Source organism: Lontra canadensis, unplaced genomic scaffold (genome assembly GCF_010015895.1).
Source record: "Lontra canadensis isolate GAN:19392208 unplaced genomic scaffold, GSC_riverotter_1.0 scaffold3, whole genome shotgun sequence".
NCBI lineage: Eukaryota > Metazoa > Chordata > Mammalia > Carnivora > Mustelidae > Lontra > Lontra canadensis.
In genome coordinates this window covers 15,013,113-15,027,525 of record NW_022630997.1, presented here as the reverse complement: position 1 = coordinate 15,027,525, position 14,413 = coordinate 15,013,113, and the positions used below count along the sequence as shown (strand labels likewise).

The 14,413-nt window shown below is 55.6% G+C and overlaps 1 protein-coding gene across 7 annotated transcripts in view; it reads right to left on the bottom strand.

The window, feature by feature from the left end:
- Positions 1–14,413, bottom strand: part of SH3PXD2A (SH3 and PX domains 2A) — a 227,367-nt gene that overhangs the window by 54,354 nt on the left and 158,600 nt on the right. For 6 of the 7 annotated variants that reach the window (XM_032880869.1, XM_032880887.1, XM_032880904.1 and 3 more), the window contains one exon: positions 2,390–2,434. The exons of the other annotated variant lie outside the window; for it this stretch is intronic. In XM_032880869.1, coding sequence (XP_032736760.1) covers positions 2,390–2,434 — 45 coding nt within the window. The remainder of the gene's footprint in view (positions 1–2,389; positions 2,435–14,413) is intronic. 7 annotated transcript variants of the gene reach the window in all.

Below are 14,413 nucleotides of genomic sequence, written 5' to 3'. Positions count from 1 at the left end.
CCTTTGCCTTAGCTGTTCCCCCTGCCTGGAATGCCTTCCCTTCCTCCACCAACCCCAGTTCTCCCCAATCATCTCTGACCCTCCAGGACCTCCCTGATTTTACAAAAATCCAGCCATGGTGTTCACTCCTGGCCTCTGCTGGATATGTTTGTGGGGCGCTGGGCCCCAGTCAGCCATGTGGTTTAGACAAGAGTCTCCCTGATGAGAGTTGCCCCAGGCCTGGTGCCATAGGACAGGGCACTGGCCTTAGTTGCCTGAGATGATGCAAAAGCAGAAGATTCAACTCTGAGGGTCTGAGGGTCCAGTCCTGCTTTGCTCAGACTAGCTCTGTGACCCTGGGAGGGACATTCAACCTCTCTGAGCTCCACTTTCCTTGTTTGTCAACAGGTACAGTACCAGTACCTACCCTCTGTGGGTTGTTCTGTGCATGGAACTAGGTGACAGGGTTAATGCCCTATGTAAACTATAGATACTATTTATAAAGCAAACAGGAAATGGGAGATTTGGGGAGGAGCAGGAGGGGTTCAAGTTCCCCTGCAGCCTCAGAACCAGCAGGCAGCTCAAGGCAAGGGCCACAGGCGCCAGGAAAAGGGTGGCTATGGCTCTGTCCCCAGAACAGGGCTCCCTCTAACTGCACCTCCTGGCTGGCAGGGGATCCTTGCCAGCTGGAGAGCCAGATCAGAGCACCCTGGGCCCACTCCGGTGGGGGAGGCCAGGCTGAGCAGCCCCAGGACTCTCATCTTCAAGGATCCCCCCACATCAGCCCCTTACCTCTGAGTTTCCCGTCTCATGCACTCTCTGACATTCCAGATGGGGAAACCAAGGCCCAGAGCAAGCTGGCGGCTTGCCCAAGACTCCAGCCCTGAACTCCTAGTCTGGCTGGTTTTCCCCAGCCCACACTGCTTCCCCTCAGCTTCTCACTCCAAACAGCTGGGCTCATCCTAAGAAGCCAAGCCCTGTGGTGGCCCCCACCCTAGGCTCCCCATGTTTGAGAATGGGGAGGGATCCCCCAAACCCTGGCACCCCACAAAAGGTCCCTCCACGCCCCTCACAATCAGTTCCTCCCAGGCTGGACTTGGCCTGCCGGCTTCTCTATAGGCCCCTGGGCGGCCAGGCTATACGTTCCGTGAATAAAATGTATTGTTGTAGGCCAAATGGGCTCTGGCTCGCTGGCTCGTAGAGAGGGGAAAGAGGGACAGGAGCCCAATGATTAGTCAGGCCCCGGGCCCTTGTCACAGACAGTACCAGGAGGACTGCAAAAAGCCTGGGACAGGCAAGGGGTCCTCCTGCCTGCTGCCTTTCTCCTCCCAGGACGTGGGCCTCCCATTCCCTGTCCACAGCTGTGGTGGGGAGGTGCTGAGCCTCAGGCTGACTGCTGGGGCCAGCCCAGCCCCTCTGACCTCTGACCCTTCTGCCTCAGGCCCCCAACCACGAAGCCTGAATCTCTGCTCCCAGCTTTGGGCAGAATGGGTGTTTGTTGGTGTGTGTGTGTGTGTGTGTGTGTGTGTGTGTGTGTACGTGCATGCGCATATGCCTGCGTTAGCACTCTTAGAAATGGAGGGGCTCCTGGAAGCCCCTTCTGGAAATCCCACTCCTCTGTGGGCCACTATCTCCCTGCAGCAGCTGAGAACCCTGCTGTTTAGGGCTCACCACCACTGTCCTGTAAGACCAGAGGCTGAAGGAAAGCCTCTGACCCCTGGCCCAGCTCTGCCTGGACACAAGGCACAGGCCTGAGTCCCTGAGGCCCATCCTGGTCCAGGCAGCCCAAAGCCTGGCCAGGCCAATGAGGCAGAGGCTGCTCCAGGCTCTGGGGCACGGAGGCTGCAACACCAGTCCCAGGTTTTCCCTGCCCTGCTGCAGCACCCCGGTGAGGACCACTGGAAACCAGGCTGCAGGGTCTGAGGCTTCAGCTCTCTGCCCCACGTTAACTGCCCGAAGTGAGACTGACCGTCTCTGGTGGGCCCTCCCCAGCGGACGGCCAGCGGAGCGAGCATACAAGGCAACAGTCCCCTTTCCATCACCTGAGTGCTTCCCGCATGCCAGGCTCCCTGGGAGGCGGCCGAGCCCTGCTCAGGGAGGTCAAGTTCACTCAGCCAGCACCCGGCAGAGCCGGGGGACCAACCCACATACTCCGGTCCACAGTGTATTTGTCTACACACGGTGCTCTGTGGCCATCACCCACTGAAGGCTCCGAGCCTGGACCTGAGGCCTAGAGAGGGTTGAAAGGAGGGCAGTGAGTACAGCTAAGGGAAGGGCAGGAGGGGGCCCAGTGGACGGCTGGCCTGCCGACCAGGGGCCGCGGCCCATCCCAGGGAAGCATGCGGCCAGCGGCGCCCACACGTGCGTGCCCGGGGCACACATGCTCGCACACACGCACTCAGGGCAGTACCTGTCACGTCCTTCCTGGGAGACTCAGCCCAGCTGGAGAGCCACACTTCCGAGTCCCCCACGGGAGCAAGCAGCAGCAAGAGAGAGAGGAGAAGCAGAGGAGGAGAGAGAACCGTTAGGCAGGCAGGAGGTCTACTGGGCAAGTGGCCGCAGGCGCCGCTTTGGGCCACGGCGGAAGGCGGGGGAGGGGAGGGGAGCGATTTCCTGGCCTGGGGCTGGCTGCTGGGCGTGGGCCTGAGTGATTACAGAGGCGCTGGGACCCGGCTGGGATGGGGATAATGAGGTGTCTGTCGAAATGCAGGAATCCTCTGGAGCACAGAGAAGCCTACACAATCCCTGCCTGGAACAGGGCCCATGGCTTATCACTGCTGGAGAAAGCAGCCTGGACCTTTCTCTCTGGCCGTGTGGGTGGGTGGCTGTCCCCACAGGGCCCGGTGGCTCTGAGGAACCTCACCAGGCCAGCAGGCTCAGCAGCACGGACCTGGAACCTCAAACATTCAGAGATGGAGAGCCCAGGGCCGGTCTCCGGTCGTGAGGCACCTCACCGCTGGGCTCTGATGGCTTGACCAGCCCTAGCCCCAGCCCTTACCCAGTGAGGAAGACAGTTCGGGGCAGAATGGAAGAGAGCCTCATTCTGGACTCTCTAAAACACCTCGTCTCCAACCCAGGAGGACAGGGACCTTTAGTGACCATCAGAGATGAGGGCTCTGTCCCAGGCTCAGACAACTACGTCTGATCTGGGCTTCTGTTTGCTCATCTGTGAAATGAGGTTAGAAGTGATCCTCCTGCCAAGAGGGAGGAGCAAAGTCAAAGAACCTAAAAGAACACATGACGGTGTGATGTGATACAGTAAAGTGATGAGGCAGAAAGCTCTCGGCTCAATCAGTGGGGGGGAACAGTTCTAGAATATCGGAGGGCCAACATGTAATAAGCATGGACAGTCTACCTCCAGGATTCCGACTCATTTACTGCCTATAACAATCCCTTGAGGTGGGTCTGCATTTTTCACCCCATTTTATGGGAGAGGAAACCGGCCCAAGTTCCCACAAGCCCAGAGCAGTGGGGCCAGAAACGGAACCAGGTCTGGGATCAGAAAGGCGGGTGGGTGCTTTCTCTGCTGAATTTCTCATTGCCTCCAAAGATCACAGCGTTGGCTGCAGCTGCAGCAGGGACAAAACATTGAGCTGCAAGCCTGAGAGGCACCCAGTGCTGGTCAGGAAGGCTGCCTGACCCAACGACACACAGTAAAGACAACCGTAACGGCAGCAAAATTTTACGTAGCATTTACTGTACCCCAAGCCTCATGCTGAACACATACATATGGTAATTCATTTGCTTTTCAGAATAAACCTACAACAACAAGGTACTCCCTCCACTTCATAGATGAGGAAAACAAACCAGAGAGGTTAAGTCATTTGCCCAAGGTTACACAGCTAGTACCATGTCCATCTCATGTGGGGACACAGACTTTGGGAGATCACTGGATGCCACCCACCCTTTAAAGCACCTGATTCTCCCTTGCTCAAGCCATCTACCAGTTCAGGCTGGCTCCCCACACAGAACCAAGAAGCCCGGGCCTTCCAGCTCTCCCTGGAACTAGCGGAGAGCAGATCTGGTAGAGGGGTTTAGCAAGGCCTCTGGAGTCTGTGCGGATTCTCCTCTATGACAGACTTACTGAACCTCCCTGAGCCTGTTTCCTCTCTTGTAAAAATGAGATGAGACAATAGACTACTTCCTAGGTAACTACGAGGATTAACAAGATAAGAGGCAGTACGTGCCCAGCACCAGGAAAATCAGCCTCCTAGAGCTGCAAGGCTGACACCCAGACAGTGTTTGATAGTGAGTGTGCCAAGAAAACGCTGGTAGCCGGTCACAGATGCCTTCCCGTAGACACCCTCCAAACGCCAGGTTAGCTGCAACTGGGGGTAAGAGACCCTGGAGACTGCATCCAGAAATAGGACTTGCAGCCAGAAGCCTCCATGGGCTTCAGGAGCCATGCTGACCTGGCTTCCATGCCCTGGCAGAGCTGAGAGTAGGTGGACACACCTAGGCCCTCTGAGGCTTGAGGCTGGGGCTATAACTCCCTGCTGCTGTACCCCAAATGTGGCCAAGTAGGCTGTCACCCAGCAAGGCCATCCTAGGCACCCTAGTGCCAGACCCACCCCAGCTCCAGCATCCAGCCCCACTCAGCCCCATGCCGCCCCAGCTCAGAGGGTATCTCCAGCTGTCTCTGCCGGCTTTGTTACTTTGTACCACTTCCATTTTGGTTTCTTTTGGGTTCTTCAGAAGGAAAACTTTTGGGAAATACTAACTTCTTTCAGCGAGCCAAGGGAAATGATTTGGCTCAGGCCTGGAGAACCGAGGAAGACTTACTTTTCTGTTGGAACAAGGGTTAACAAACTTTCCCTGAAAAGGGCCAGAGTAGGTCTTTTAAGCTCTGGGGGCCATGTGGTCTCTGTCAAGACTACTTACCTTTGCTGTTATGGTACAAAAGCAGCCCCTGACAATCTGCAGAAGGCTGAGTGGGCTGTGTGCCAATAAAACTTTATTTATAAAACTACATGGTGGGCTGGGCTTGGCCCATGAGCTGTGGTTTGCCAACACCCATGCTAGAAGATGAGGGCTGTCAGAGAGGGGGAGCTGCTGTCTTCCTCAATGGAGGGGTACCCCCAAGTCGTAGGAGAGAGAAGTGGGGACCCTTGGCCCACCAAGACTAAATGCTTACAAGGTCTATGCTCCTGGGATGACTTTCTCAATAATTATCTTGAAGGGCCTGATGCCCTTCCAGGTCCTTGGGGTCTGGGCATTTGGGCAGGCAGAGGGCGGGGAGCAGGACAGGAAAAAATCCCTCAGCCTCTGGAAACTGAGCCCCACGGCTAAGTGTGGAACAACCCAAGCTCATGCCCACCCCCTGCACCCATGCAACCCCCATAAGCAGGCCTCCCTTTGCTCTCCAAAGGAAAATGGGAAGTGGACCAGAAATGGGCCTGTCTTTTTAAAAACATGATTTATTTCCCAGTCCCCTGGATCTGCAGAATTAATCCAGTCCCGCTGCTCCCACCCCAAACCTCTCCCCACTTTGGAGTGCCTTGTCTCCAGCCCACCCGAGCAAGCCCTCTCCCAGGGTGGGAAGGACACCTCCCCACCCCCACCCAGGCCTCCTTACAATGAACAGAGGAGGACCCTGGCTCACAGACCCGGCCCTCCAGCCAGGAGGCAGACAAGGCTGCTGGCGGCGGGCTGGGAAAGCAGAGACGGAGGGACAGGACGAGGGAGCAGGGTGCAGGCACAGCCAAGGGAGCAGCTGTGACCGACACAAACCAACCGCTTCCTGCCTTCCAGCTGTCTCTCCGGCCTCTCCTGGTGACAGAACCAAGGGCCCTACAGAGCAGGGGCAGTGGAAAAACCAGGGGCTCCAGACTGGGAATCTGCGCGACTGGTTTTGCTGACCACCCGCTCTGTGACCTGGGGCAAGGGGCTCAGCTTCTCTGAGCCTCAAGTCTCACTTCTGTCAAATCAAGCATTTGGGCCTAGCAGCAGCCAAGGTCCTCGGGTGACGTTCTAGGCTCTCCCAGCAGAAACCTGCTAGTCTGCAAAATTACAAGTGCTCCACAGCTGACATGAATCTTTCCAGAAAACTAGAGTACCTTTCCAGGGAAACCCACTTAAACACATGCTCAATATATGGAAACTCAAGTGGAAAAAAAAAAAAAGCCAATTAATTCAAGAGGCATAGAGTGCAGAGAACTGAGGCAAGAATTCTTTAAAATCTTCCTTCTTATATTTATCCTGCCACTCAGCTCCCTGGTCTGGGGCTTTTAGCCATTTCTCTGGGCCTCTTTTCCTTCCATACAATGGGGATAAAAATACTTACCTCATCTTCTTTGTAAGGTTGTTTTGAGAGTGTAGTGGCCTGTAGTGCCTGTGAAAGGTTTTGTAGGGGGAGGCAGGAGGCCCCTGGGACAAAGGGAGGGAGTGGGTGAGGGGGACAAGCTGGGGACTGCAGCAGCGTGGGCTGTGGGCTGGGAGGCAGGAGGCGGGGAGACGAGGCCCCTCCCATGGTCCACCCCCAGCCCTCCTATCCCTCCCACAGCCTGTGCTCCCATTTTGCAAAATCAGCCAGAATCCAGGCCCTGAGGAAGCCAGGTGCCTGCAGGTCCTGGCCAAATATGGTGACCCAAGGCCACTTCTTAGATGCTGAACTTGCTTCTTGTCTGGTCCAGGTGATTCGAGAAATCACGTAATGGTCACACAGGTGCCCCTGACTGTAAGGAACCCCCAGACAAGAGACACCTAAGTACTACATAAAAACACACCTGGATAGAGCGAAGGTAGCAAAAGGATTGGGTCCTAATACAGTTCCTTTTAAACTTGACTAAGTCCAAAGCAGTGAGAAGTGGGTTTAATTTGCCCAAATCTAGTCTCAAACCACGTTTCCAGGAATCCTTCCCTAGTGTAAAGCAAGTCCCACCCATTCAAACTAATAAATCCAGAGTGGGCTGTGAGCCCAGGTGGGAGAGACAGGAGAACTGCCAGCGGCATGATCTCCTTCAAGAAGGAAAGCCAAGCCAGAGCTCAAGGGACCGGGGCAAGGTCACTCACCTCCCCGGCCTCCATAGCCCAAGCCCGGCAGGGGGGGGGGGCTCCTGGGAGGGGAGGAGAAGCAGGGACCCTGCCAGGGGCCCTGAATGGAATGAACACCCTGTCTTTTCCTCGTCCTTCCATTCTTCCAGCTCTCCGGGGCCTTGAGCCCTCAAGACCTCCCCCTCCTAGGGAATTCTATTGTCCTTCCTTCACTGTAGCCCTGAACAGGGTTCTCCAGAAAGCCTAGTCTTTCCTCCCCTTTTATACAACTAAACTTCACACAGGGCTGAATTTCTTGGGTTTCCTGTAAGCTCCATTTCTTTTCCTTGATTGACTAAGCTGCAGGGAAACACAGCCTCTGCTCTCAAGCCAAACCAGGGGCTGAAAGCTGCTAGCTGTGCCACTTACCGGAAGGAGAAGGAGCCACTTAATTTGCCAGGAGGGGCACAGAGCTCCTGTCGCAGGCACTGCCAGAGCACAGGCACGAAGGAGCTCAGATCTTGACAGCAGCCCTCCAGGGCTAGCAGTCCTTCGCAAAGAATAGTTCCTTTACAAAGTAGTAGTGAGGCCTACGTGATAAAGTCACTTGAGGCCCAGAGAAAGCATGGCATGAATTAAGATGGCTCAGAAAGAAAACAAGCCATAGTTCAAACATGAATTCCAGTCTGAAGCCACACGGGTGCCAGCTTGGTGACGCGCATGAGGGTAAGGAGTGCACGCGCCCGCTCAGGCTCTCAGCAACTCGCACCTGATCCAGGGTGAGCGATAGCCTCCAGCTCATCAGAAGTCCTCCCAGCATGAAAAAAAAAAACCAAAAACATTATGCCCCTGGACTGCAGCCGTGAAGGATTAATGTGGCCACTCAGACCCCTGGCCCTGCCTCCCATTCTCATGGTTTCCAAAGTGGGGCTCACCTCAGGTGCCCGTGGCTCAGGCCACCCCACAGGGCCCCACACTGAGAAGGGCCCTGGGCTCGGCTTCATGCTGTTCTCTCATTTGAAATCTTGAATCATTTATGAACAAGAGGCCCCATAATTATGTAGCCGGTCCTGCCCAGGGCCTGAGGTTTCAGGGCCACAGAACTCTGAGCTAAGTAAATAGAAGTACTCAAGAATAAATTTAGTAGGACTGAATTCCTGATGCATATCCTCTCATAGACAGAAGGCAAATCCTAAGTGGGAAGACAGGCTATTGTCTGTCTCCAGGTTCCATCCCCACCAACACTCGGCTTCTTGGTGGTATTCCAAAGGCTAGAAGGATGCATGTGGGGACTCAGGAACAGAGAAGGCAAGAAATTTGCCTAAGATCACACAGCAAGTGAGTGGCAGGGCTGGGGCTAGAAACTGTACCAGTTCTCACTTTCTAACACTCATGCTAGGCACGGTGCTAAACATTTTCTGAGCTCTAATTTCATCCTTACGACAATCTGTAATTTACAGATGCAAAAAGTGACGCTCTTCTGAAGGCCCAATAGTAAGACTTGAGCCAGACTTGAGCTGGGAATTGGGAAAAAAGGGGCCTAAAATAGGGGACTTCATTCTCTGGATTCTCCTCCCCCACTGGCCAAGGGAGGCTCATTATTTCTGTCGGGCTTCCCTTTGTACATGCAGCCATATTCCTACTCATTTTGCTCTCAGTAAGAAGGGGTCTGCCTCCTTTCCCAGGAGCTGCCTTTCCTGGAATCCAGACTCTGCGTGGGGGCAGCCCAACCCTGGGCAGGAATGTGCTGCTGACCCTTGGGCCACTGAGCTGAGCAGTCAGAGAACAGTCAGCTTCCCTGCTCAGGTGGGGAATGGGGTGGGGTGGGGGCTCGGGCTGTGCCTGGAGCCCTTCCATAGCCCTTCGGGGACTAGATCCAAGAGCGCCCATCTAGGCCATGACTGGGGCCTGCAGAGACAGCCCAGTGCCTGTGGGTATAGGCAGAGGGGCCCTGGAAGCCTCCAGAAGCTCTGTAGCTGCCCAGAGGGGGCTGCTCTGCCAGAGGGCAGCAGGCAGATCTGCTGTTGAAAAGACCCAAAGCATCCTGGTTGAAGACAGGTGCTGTGGTTAGTCAGAAGAGCCGTGGGTGGGCAGAGGACAGAGGGGTGCCGGGCGGGGAGGCCAATGGGGCTCCAACCCCACTCCCAGCAGCTGCTGCCTGACCCCACAGTAGCCCCTTGGGCTGGGTCTCCCTCTCAATTCTCAGGTTCTCACCTCGCCCCACACCAGGGTGGTGGTGTGCAGAAAAGAGACAAACTTAACACTGTTCTGAGTTCCAGGATCCTAGCCACCTCCCCACTCCCTGGGGTGGTCTGCCTTGGTGGTCCTCTCCCACTTACTGGGCCATCCCCCTCCACTCCCCCACCCACAAGCTCCCCCAGCCAAAGCCAGGATCTGTGAGGATGAGGCAGCATCAGAAACAGAGAACAGCGGAGTGGGACTCAGTGAGCAGCTGCTGGGTCCCTGGGTCCCCAGCCCCCCGTCTCTGGTCTGTTTCTCTCCCTGGCTCAGTCTCCACTAGAGCCACGACTGAGTGAGTGATGGAAATTAATAGCCAGTGGATCCAGGACCCACATTCCCATCCCAAGGCTACAGAACGTGCAATGTCTTGTCTTCTCCAGACACAACTCTTGCAATCCTATTATCAATGAATCAACCGCCAATAATTCAATGAGCATCTACTATGCACACAGCAGGGCATCCTTGGTGATGACCAACTGACTCTCCACCATCTGTCCCCAAGCTTGGGGCACAGAGACACAAACTTACCCAGGCGCTCCTGCCTGTGTCAGGAGGCACAGGGGTTTGGGAGGGAGGCAGTGGGGCCCCCTCATCCACTTGCCTGGCTCTTCAAGCTCACCATCCCTTCCTGAGGCTGCCCAGACCCAACTGGAGGGCAGGAGGAGGTCAGACACAGCAGGCCACACCTCGGGCAGGGGTCTGCAGGGGGTGGCGAGGCAGGGAGGAGGCCCAATGGCCTCACATCTGTAATGAGACCCTCCTCTGGGGCAGGACTCACAATGCTTCAGCTGACATCTGGCTGGACACAGCCATCATCGGAATGGGACACGGGTGGGGCTGAGGGGGCAGGGGCTAGAGGCAGCATTCATTCCTGAACTGAGATTGAGGCTGACCCATTTTCCAAGTTCTGTCAGCCTCCTTCAGCTTGCCCTGGGCAGGATCTCTGTATCGTTCACCGACTGTGTCAGCTGGCTCCACAATGTCTGGCTACTGCTATAGTCCTAGCAAGGATCTGGCACATAGTAGGTGCTTAATCAAAATCTATTGCGTCTCTCCAATCAGATCTGAAGTTCCTTCAGACTCTTAACCCTGTCAGCATCCTTACAGTACACCCGAACAGAGTAGGGGGTACCCAGTAAATCTCCAGTGGCTGAGGAAAGGATATATACTCATTACACTCAGTCCCCAGGGCTTTGTGGGGAAACCAAGGCCCGGATTACCCCACTACCCTGGGGTCCTCTTGGCACCCAGGGCCCTGCATATTCTCTAGTCCAGGTTATGTCCCTTGAGCCACAAACAAGCCTTCTCAGGCCAGGATGAGACCCTGAGCCTCGCTTGTGCTGGGCAGAGAGGCTCACGGAAAGGCCCCCCAGGCCTGGCAGAACATCCCTGGAAGGCTCTGGCCCAGCATTTGCTGTAAAGCCCTTCAAAGAGATTATTTTAAAAAATTTGTCCATAACCAATATGGTCTATGGCAAGATGGATGTTGCAGGAAATGGGAGTCTGAGCAAGAACAAGGGGCTTATCTATCCTTCTGCTGGGAGCAGGGCTCAGCAGGGCTGAGAGCAGCCCCCGTGGTGTGTGCCGGTAAGCCCTGGGCCTCTCCTCACCCCCTTCCCTCTCCTTCTCTGCGTGGGTCTGGACCAATCCCGAGCCCTCAGATGCCACGTCAACAGAACAGTGTGAGTGTGTGTTTGCGTGTGCATGTCTATGTGTGTCTGTGTGCCTGCACACACATCACTGCTTGGGAAATCCCCACATCTGGCTCACACGTGACTGAGCTATTCCCAGCAGGCCCAGCTGGGAGGGCCCGGAGGACAGCGGAGGGTCAGGAGTGTGTGAGCTCTCTGGGGAGCACAGAGTTAACCCTTCGGCACCAGAGCTCAGGATCTTCAGCTAATGCCGGGCTTCTGTCCCCAGGAGAGGCCAGGAAAGAGAATGGTGCCCAGAGGGGCCCGTCCTGGCTCATTACACAACTGTGGGGAAATGGGCGCCCCCCGGTCTTCACCTGCAATATGAAAGGGCTGCTTTTTCCTCTGTTCTGTCAATCATGGTCAATCATCAACCACTGGGGAGACCCCCTGGCTGGAGGGTCCTTCCCCAATGGGGATCTATTGGTCAGATATTTAATGAGCACCTCTAGGTGCTGGGCGCCTGGCTAGGGTGATCACGGCGCTGGAATTATATGCCTCTCCCCTTTCCTTCTTTTTCTTCTTTTTTTTTTTTTTTTAAGATTTTACTTATTTATTTGAGTGAGAGACAGAGCACAAGCAGGGAGAGTGGGAGAGGGAGAAGCAGGCTTCCCATTGAGCAGGGAGCCTGACGTGGGGCTGGATCCCAGGACCCTGGGATCATGACCTGAGCCGAAGGCAGATGCTTAATGACTGAGCCACCCAGGCGCCCCATGTATGTTCCTTTCACAGGCAAGGACACGTGTCCCCCTGGAGACAGGTGGAACCAGAGTCCTCCTGATGATAAGGAGAGGGTCAGAGGTGGCCCGTTCAAGTTCTCTCCAGCCCAGGCACATGGATTAACTTTATAATTAGAGCTTTTTAAGCTTCAGTGACATTAGTGAATGAGAGGCCATCTGCGACAGCGTCTCTGAAACAGCGCCACCCAGCAGGAACTGCAGGGACATGGAAGACGTGGCACCACGAATACTGAGACGGTGTCCAGATGTCCTCTGCACGGCCGCTCTCCCTCTCCTCCAGCCTGACTCATTTAAAAACCACAGTGAATGGGGCTGGAAAGCCTTGCTCGGCACCCCCAGGCGGACTCCCTTGCACTCGGCCCCACCTCCACCACAGCACTTGGGATGTTGTGTCCTAACTGTTCTGAGGACAGGGACCTCATCCTACCCATCTTGGTACTCCACGACTTCCACAGCAGGGCCTGGCTGAGCAGGTGCATAGATGGTCGCTGGAGAACTCGACAAGGCCGCCACGGCAGAGCCAGTGAAGTCAAATACGGGCCTGGCAGAAACCAGCTCCTCCCAGCTGGGGTTGGGGGTAGGGGTCCAGGCCCAGCATCCCTTCAGAAACCGGCTTCCTGTGGCTTCCCCGGGGCGGGGGGCGGGGGGGGGAGAGCTGCCACGAGTGACGACTGAGCTGTGCGCTTAGAGCAGGGAGAGCAACCGAGTTCACCCATGAAGCTGAGCGAAGGGCCCTTCCGTACCGCCACGCGATCAAATGCAAGTGAGAAGCGGCGGAGGGCTCCTGGCGACACGGAGGCCCGGGGGAGGGACGGTGCAGGGCAGCGAGCTGACACACGGGAAGAACTTGTCCCATCCAGGGTGTTACAGTTGCACATTTGCTCGGTTTCCCCGGGGGGGCCACTGCCAACGTACAAAGACAGTCTTCATTTGGCCTCTCGTCCCCAGTCGGTCATCACAGCTTTATAAGGACCTCACCCTCCTGCCCGGGACACTTCGGCACCCAACCCTGACCCTCTTCCAAGACGAGGGGAGAAGCAGCCCTCACATCCCTGTGGGGTTTCCTCCAACACTGCACCCGTTAGCCAGAAGCAGCGTCGGGGGAAGACTTGCCAAGAGGTGACGGCTCCTCCTTCTGAGCACAGGGACGTGAAGGGACCTGGACATGGCCCACTTTCCTCGGTACAAGACTCCAGTTCTACCCTTAACAAATACATCTTCATCCCAGCTGCCTGGGTCACGTGCGGCCATGACAAGATCCAGGGGGCAAAGCAGAAAGAGTCCGGGAAAAAAACGTTTTCTTTTTTTTTTCTTTCTCCCCTGCAAATGTCTAATTCTTACTGCAATGCTGGAAAATGTTTCTTTGCCTTCACATTTCAGAACTGACCAATTATAAAAAGGCCACGAGCCAACTAAGTCACACACGCCACATTTCTGTTTCTAAACAAAGTAACCATAGATCAGAAAAAGGTGCTAACACAATAAGTAATGCACATGTCCCCCACATCTTTGTTTTTCCACTGGCTTCACCATTACTGGAAATGCTGTGTCTTCTGTCACATGCCTATAAACCAAAGAGCCGAAGTGAGGAACACATTATTTTCTGGCGGAGGGCTGCGGTGGGAAACATTTCTTTGCTGGACCACAACGTGGGTGTTTCCTACCCCCAAGAAGACAACCTTATGGAAAGAAAAGGCAGACAGGAGTCTCATCACTGCCTCCTGATGAGGCCAGGAGGGACACCAGTGCTTGGGCAGGCCCCTGGACTGTTCTCCAAGCCCAGGCCGCTGGGCCAGCGCTCTCTGGCCCCCAACAGGTCCCACTTCCCCTTGGTGGCCCACTGTCTCCCCAACTTGGGAGACAGCTGAGTGCCCCTTCAGGGCCAGCCCCGTCAGTCCTCAGGCAGCCTCACTGCCTATCTACCTTGAACACTGCCATCAACCGCAAGTATGACCCATCTCATACCTGACCCTGGCTTGATCGCCCAATCCCTGGAGAGCCCATTAACCCTGCGAATTCCTGGGCCCCACTGCAGAGAGGGTGATTCAGCAGGTCTGGGCACGGCCTGGGGACTCCAGAGCACACCTCTAGCCTTTTCCTTGCTGTTTAATTCAGGGCCATCTTTCTAGTACTTTCCTAGTAGAGGAAGATGGGAGACAGCAGCGAGGGGCAGAGTAAGGCAAAGAAAGCAGGGCCGAGGGCAGCCAGGCTAGCTGGGGGTGGGGCAGGGGAGGCCAGGAGCCCTGCCTATGCCTGCCGACCTGAGCTCTGTGTCCAGGCCAGTAGGGTAGTGGGGCCATGCTGCCTCTGGGTGTGGGAGGGGAGGCACAGACACACACGTGAGCAGTGTGTTCACTTTCTCCATCCCATCACTGCCACATGGGCTGCTCGTGGCACTGCCAGATCAATCAGTCTCCTTTCATTTCCAATTAGTTGGCTTTGAACTCCGGGGGTGACATCAGGCTGAGGACCCAGAGCCATGAAAATAAGAATTGTATAAAAACACCAGCCCCCGTGAGATGTGCCAGAAGGCGATGGCTTCATGAGACACGTTCACTTTTGGAACGGGCTATTGGAGGGTGCCAGGAATGTCTTGGCCAAGTTCTCCAAGCAGCCTGGGCCTCTCTCACTGACGATGGGTGGCTTGGGCAGAGAAGCAAGCCTTGGAAATTGCTATGAAAAGTCTTTGCTCATCTTGTCTCCAGAGCTTCCTTTCCAGACTCATCTCCTGTCATCCCCTCTCCTAACCTTTTCTCCACTTCCACCGGGCTGGACACCTCTCCTTACCTC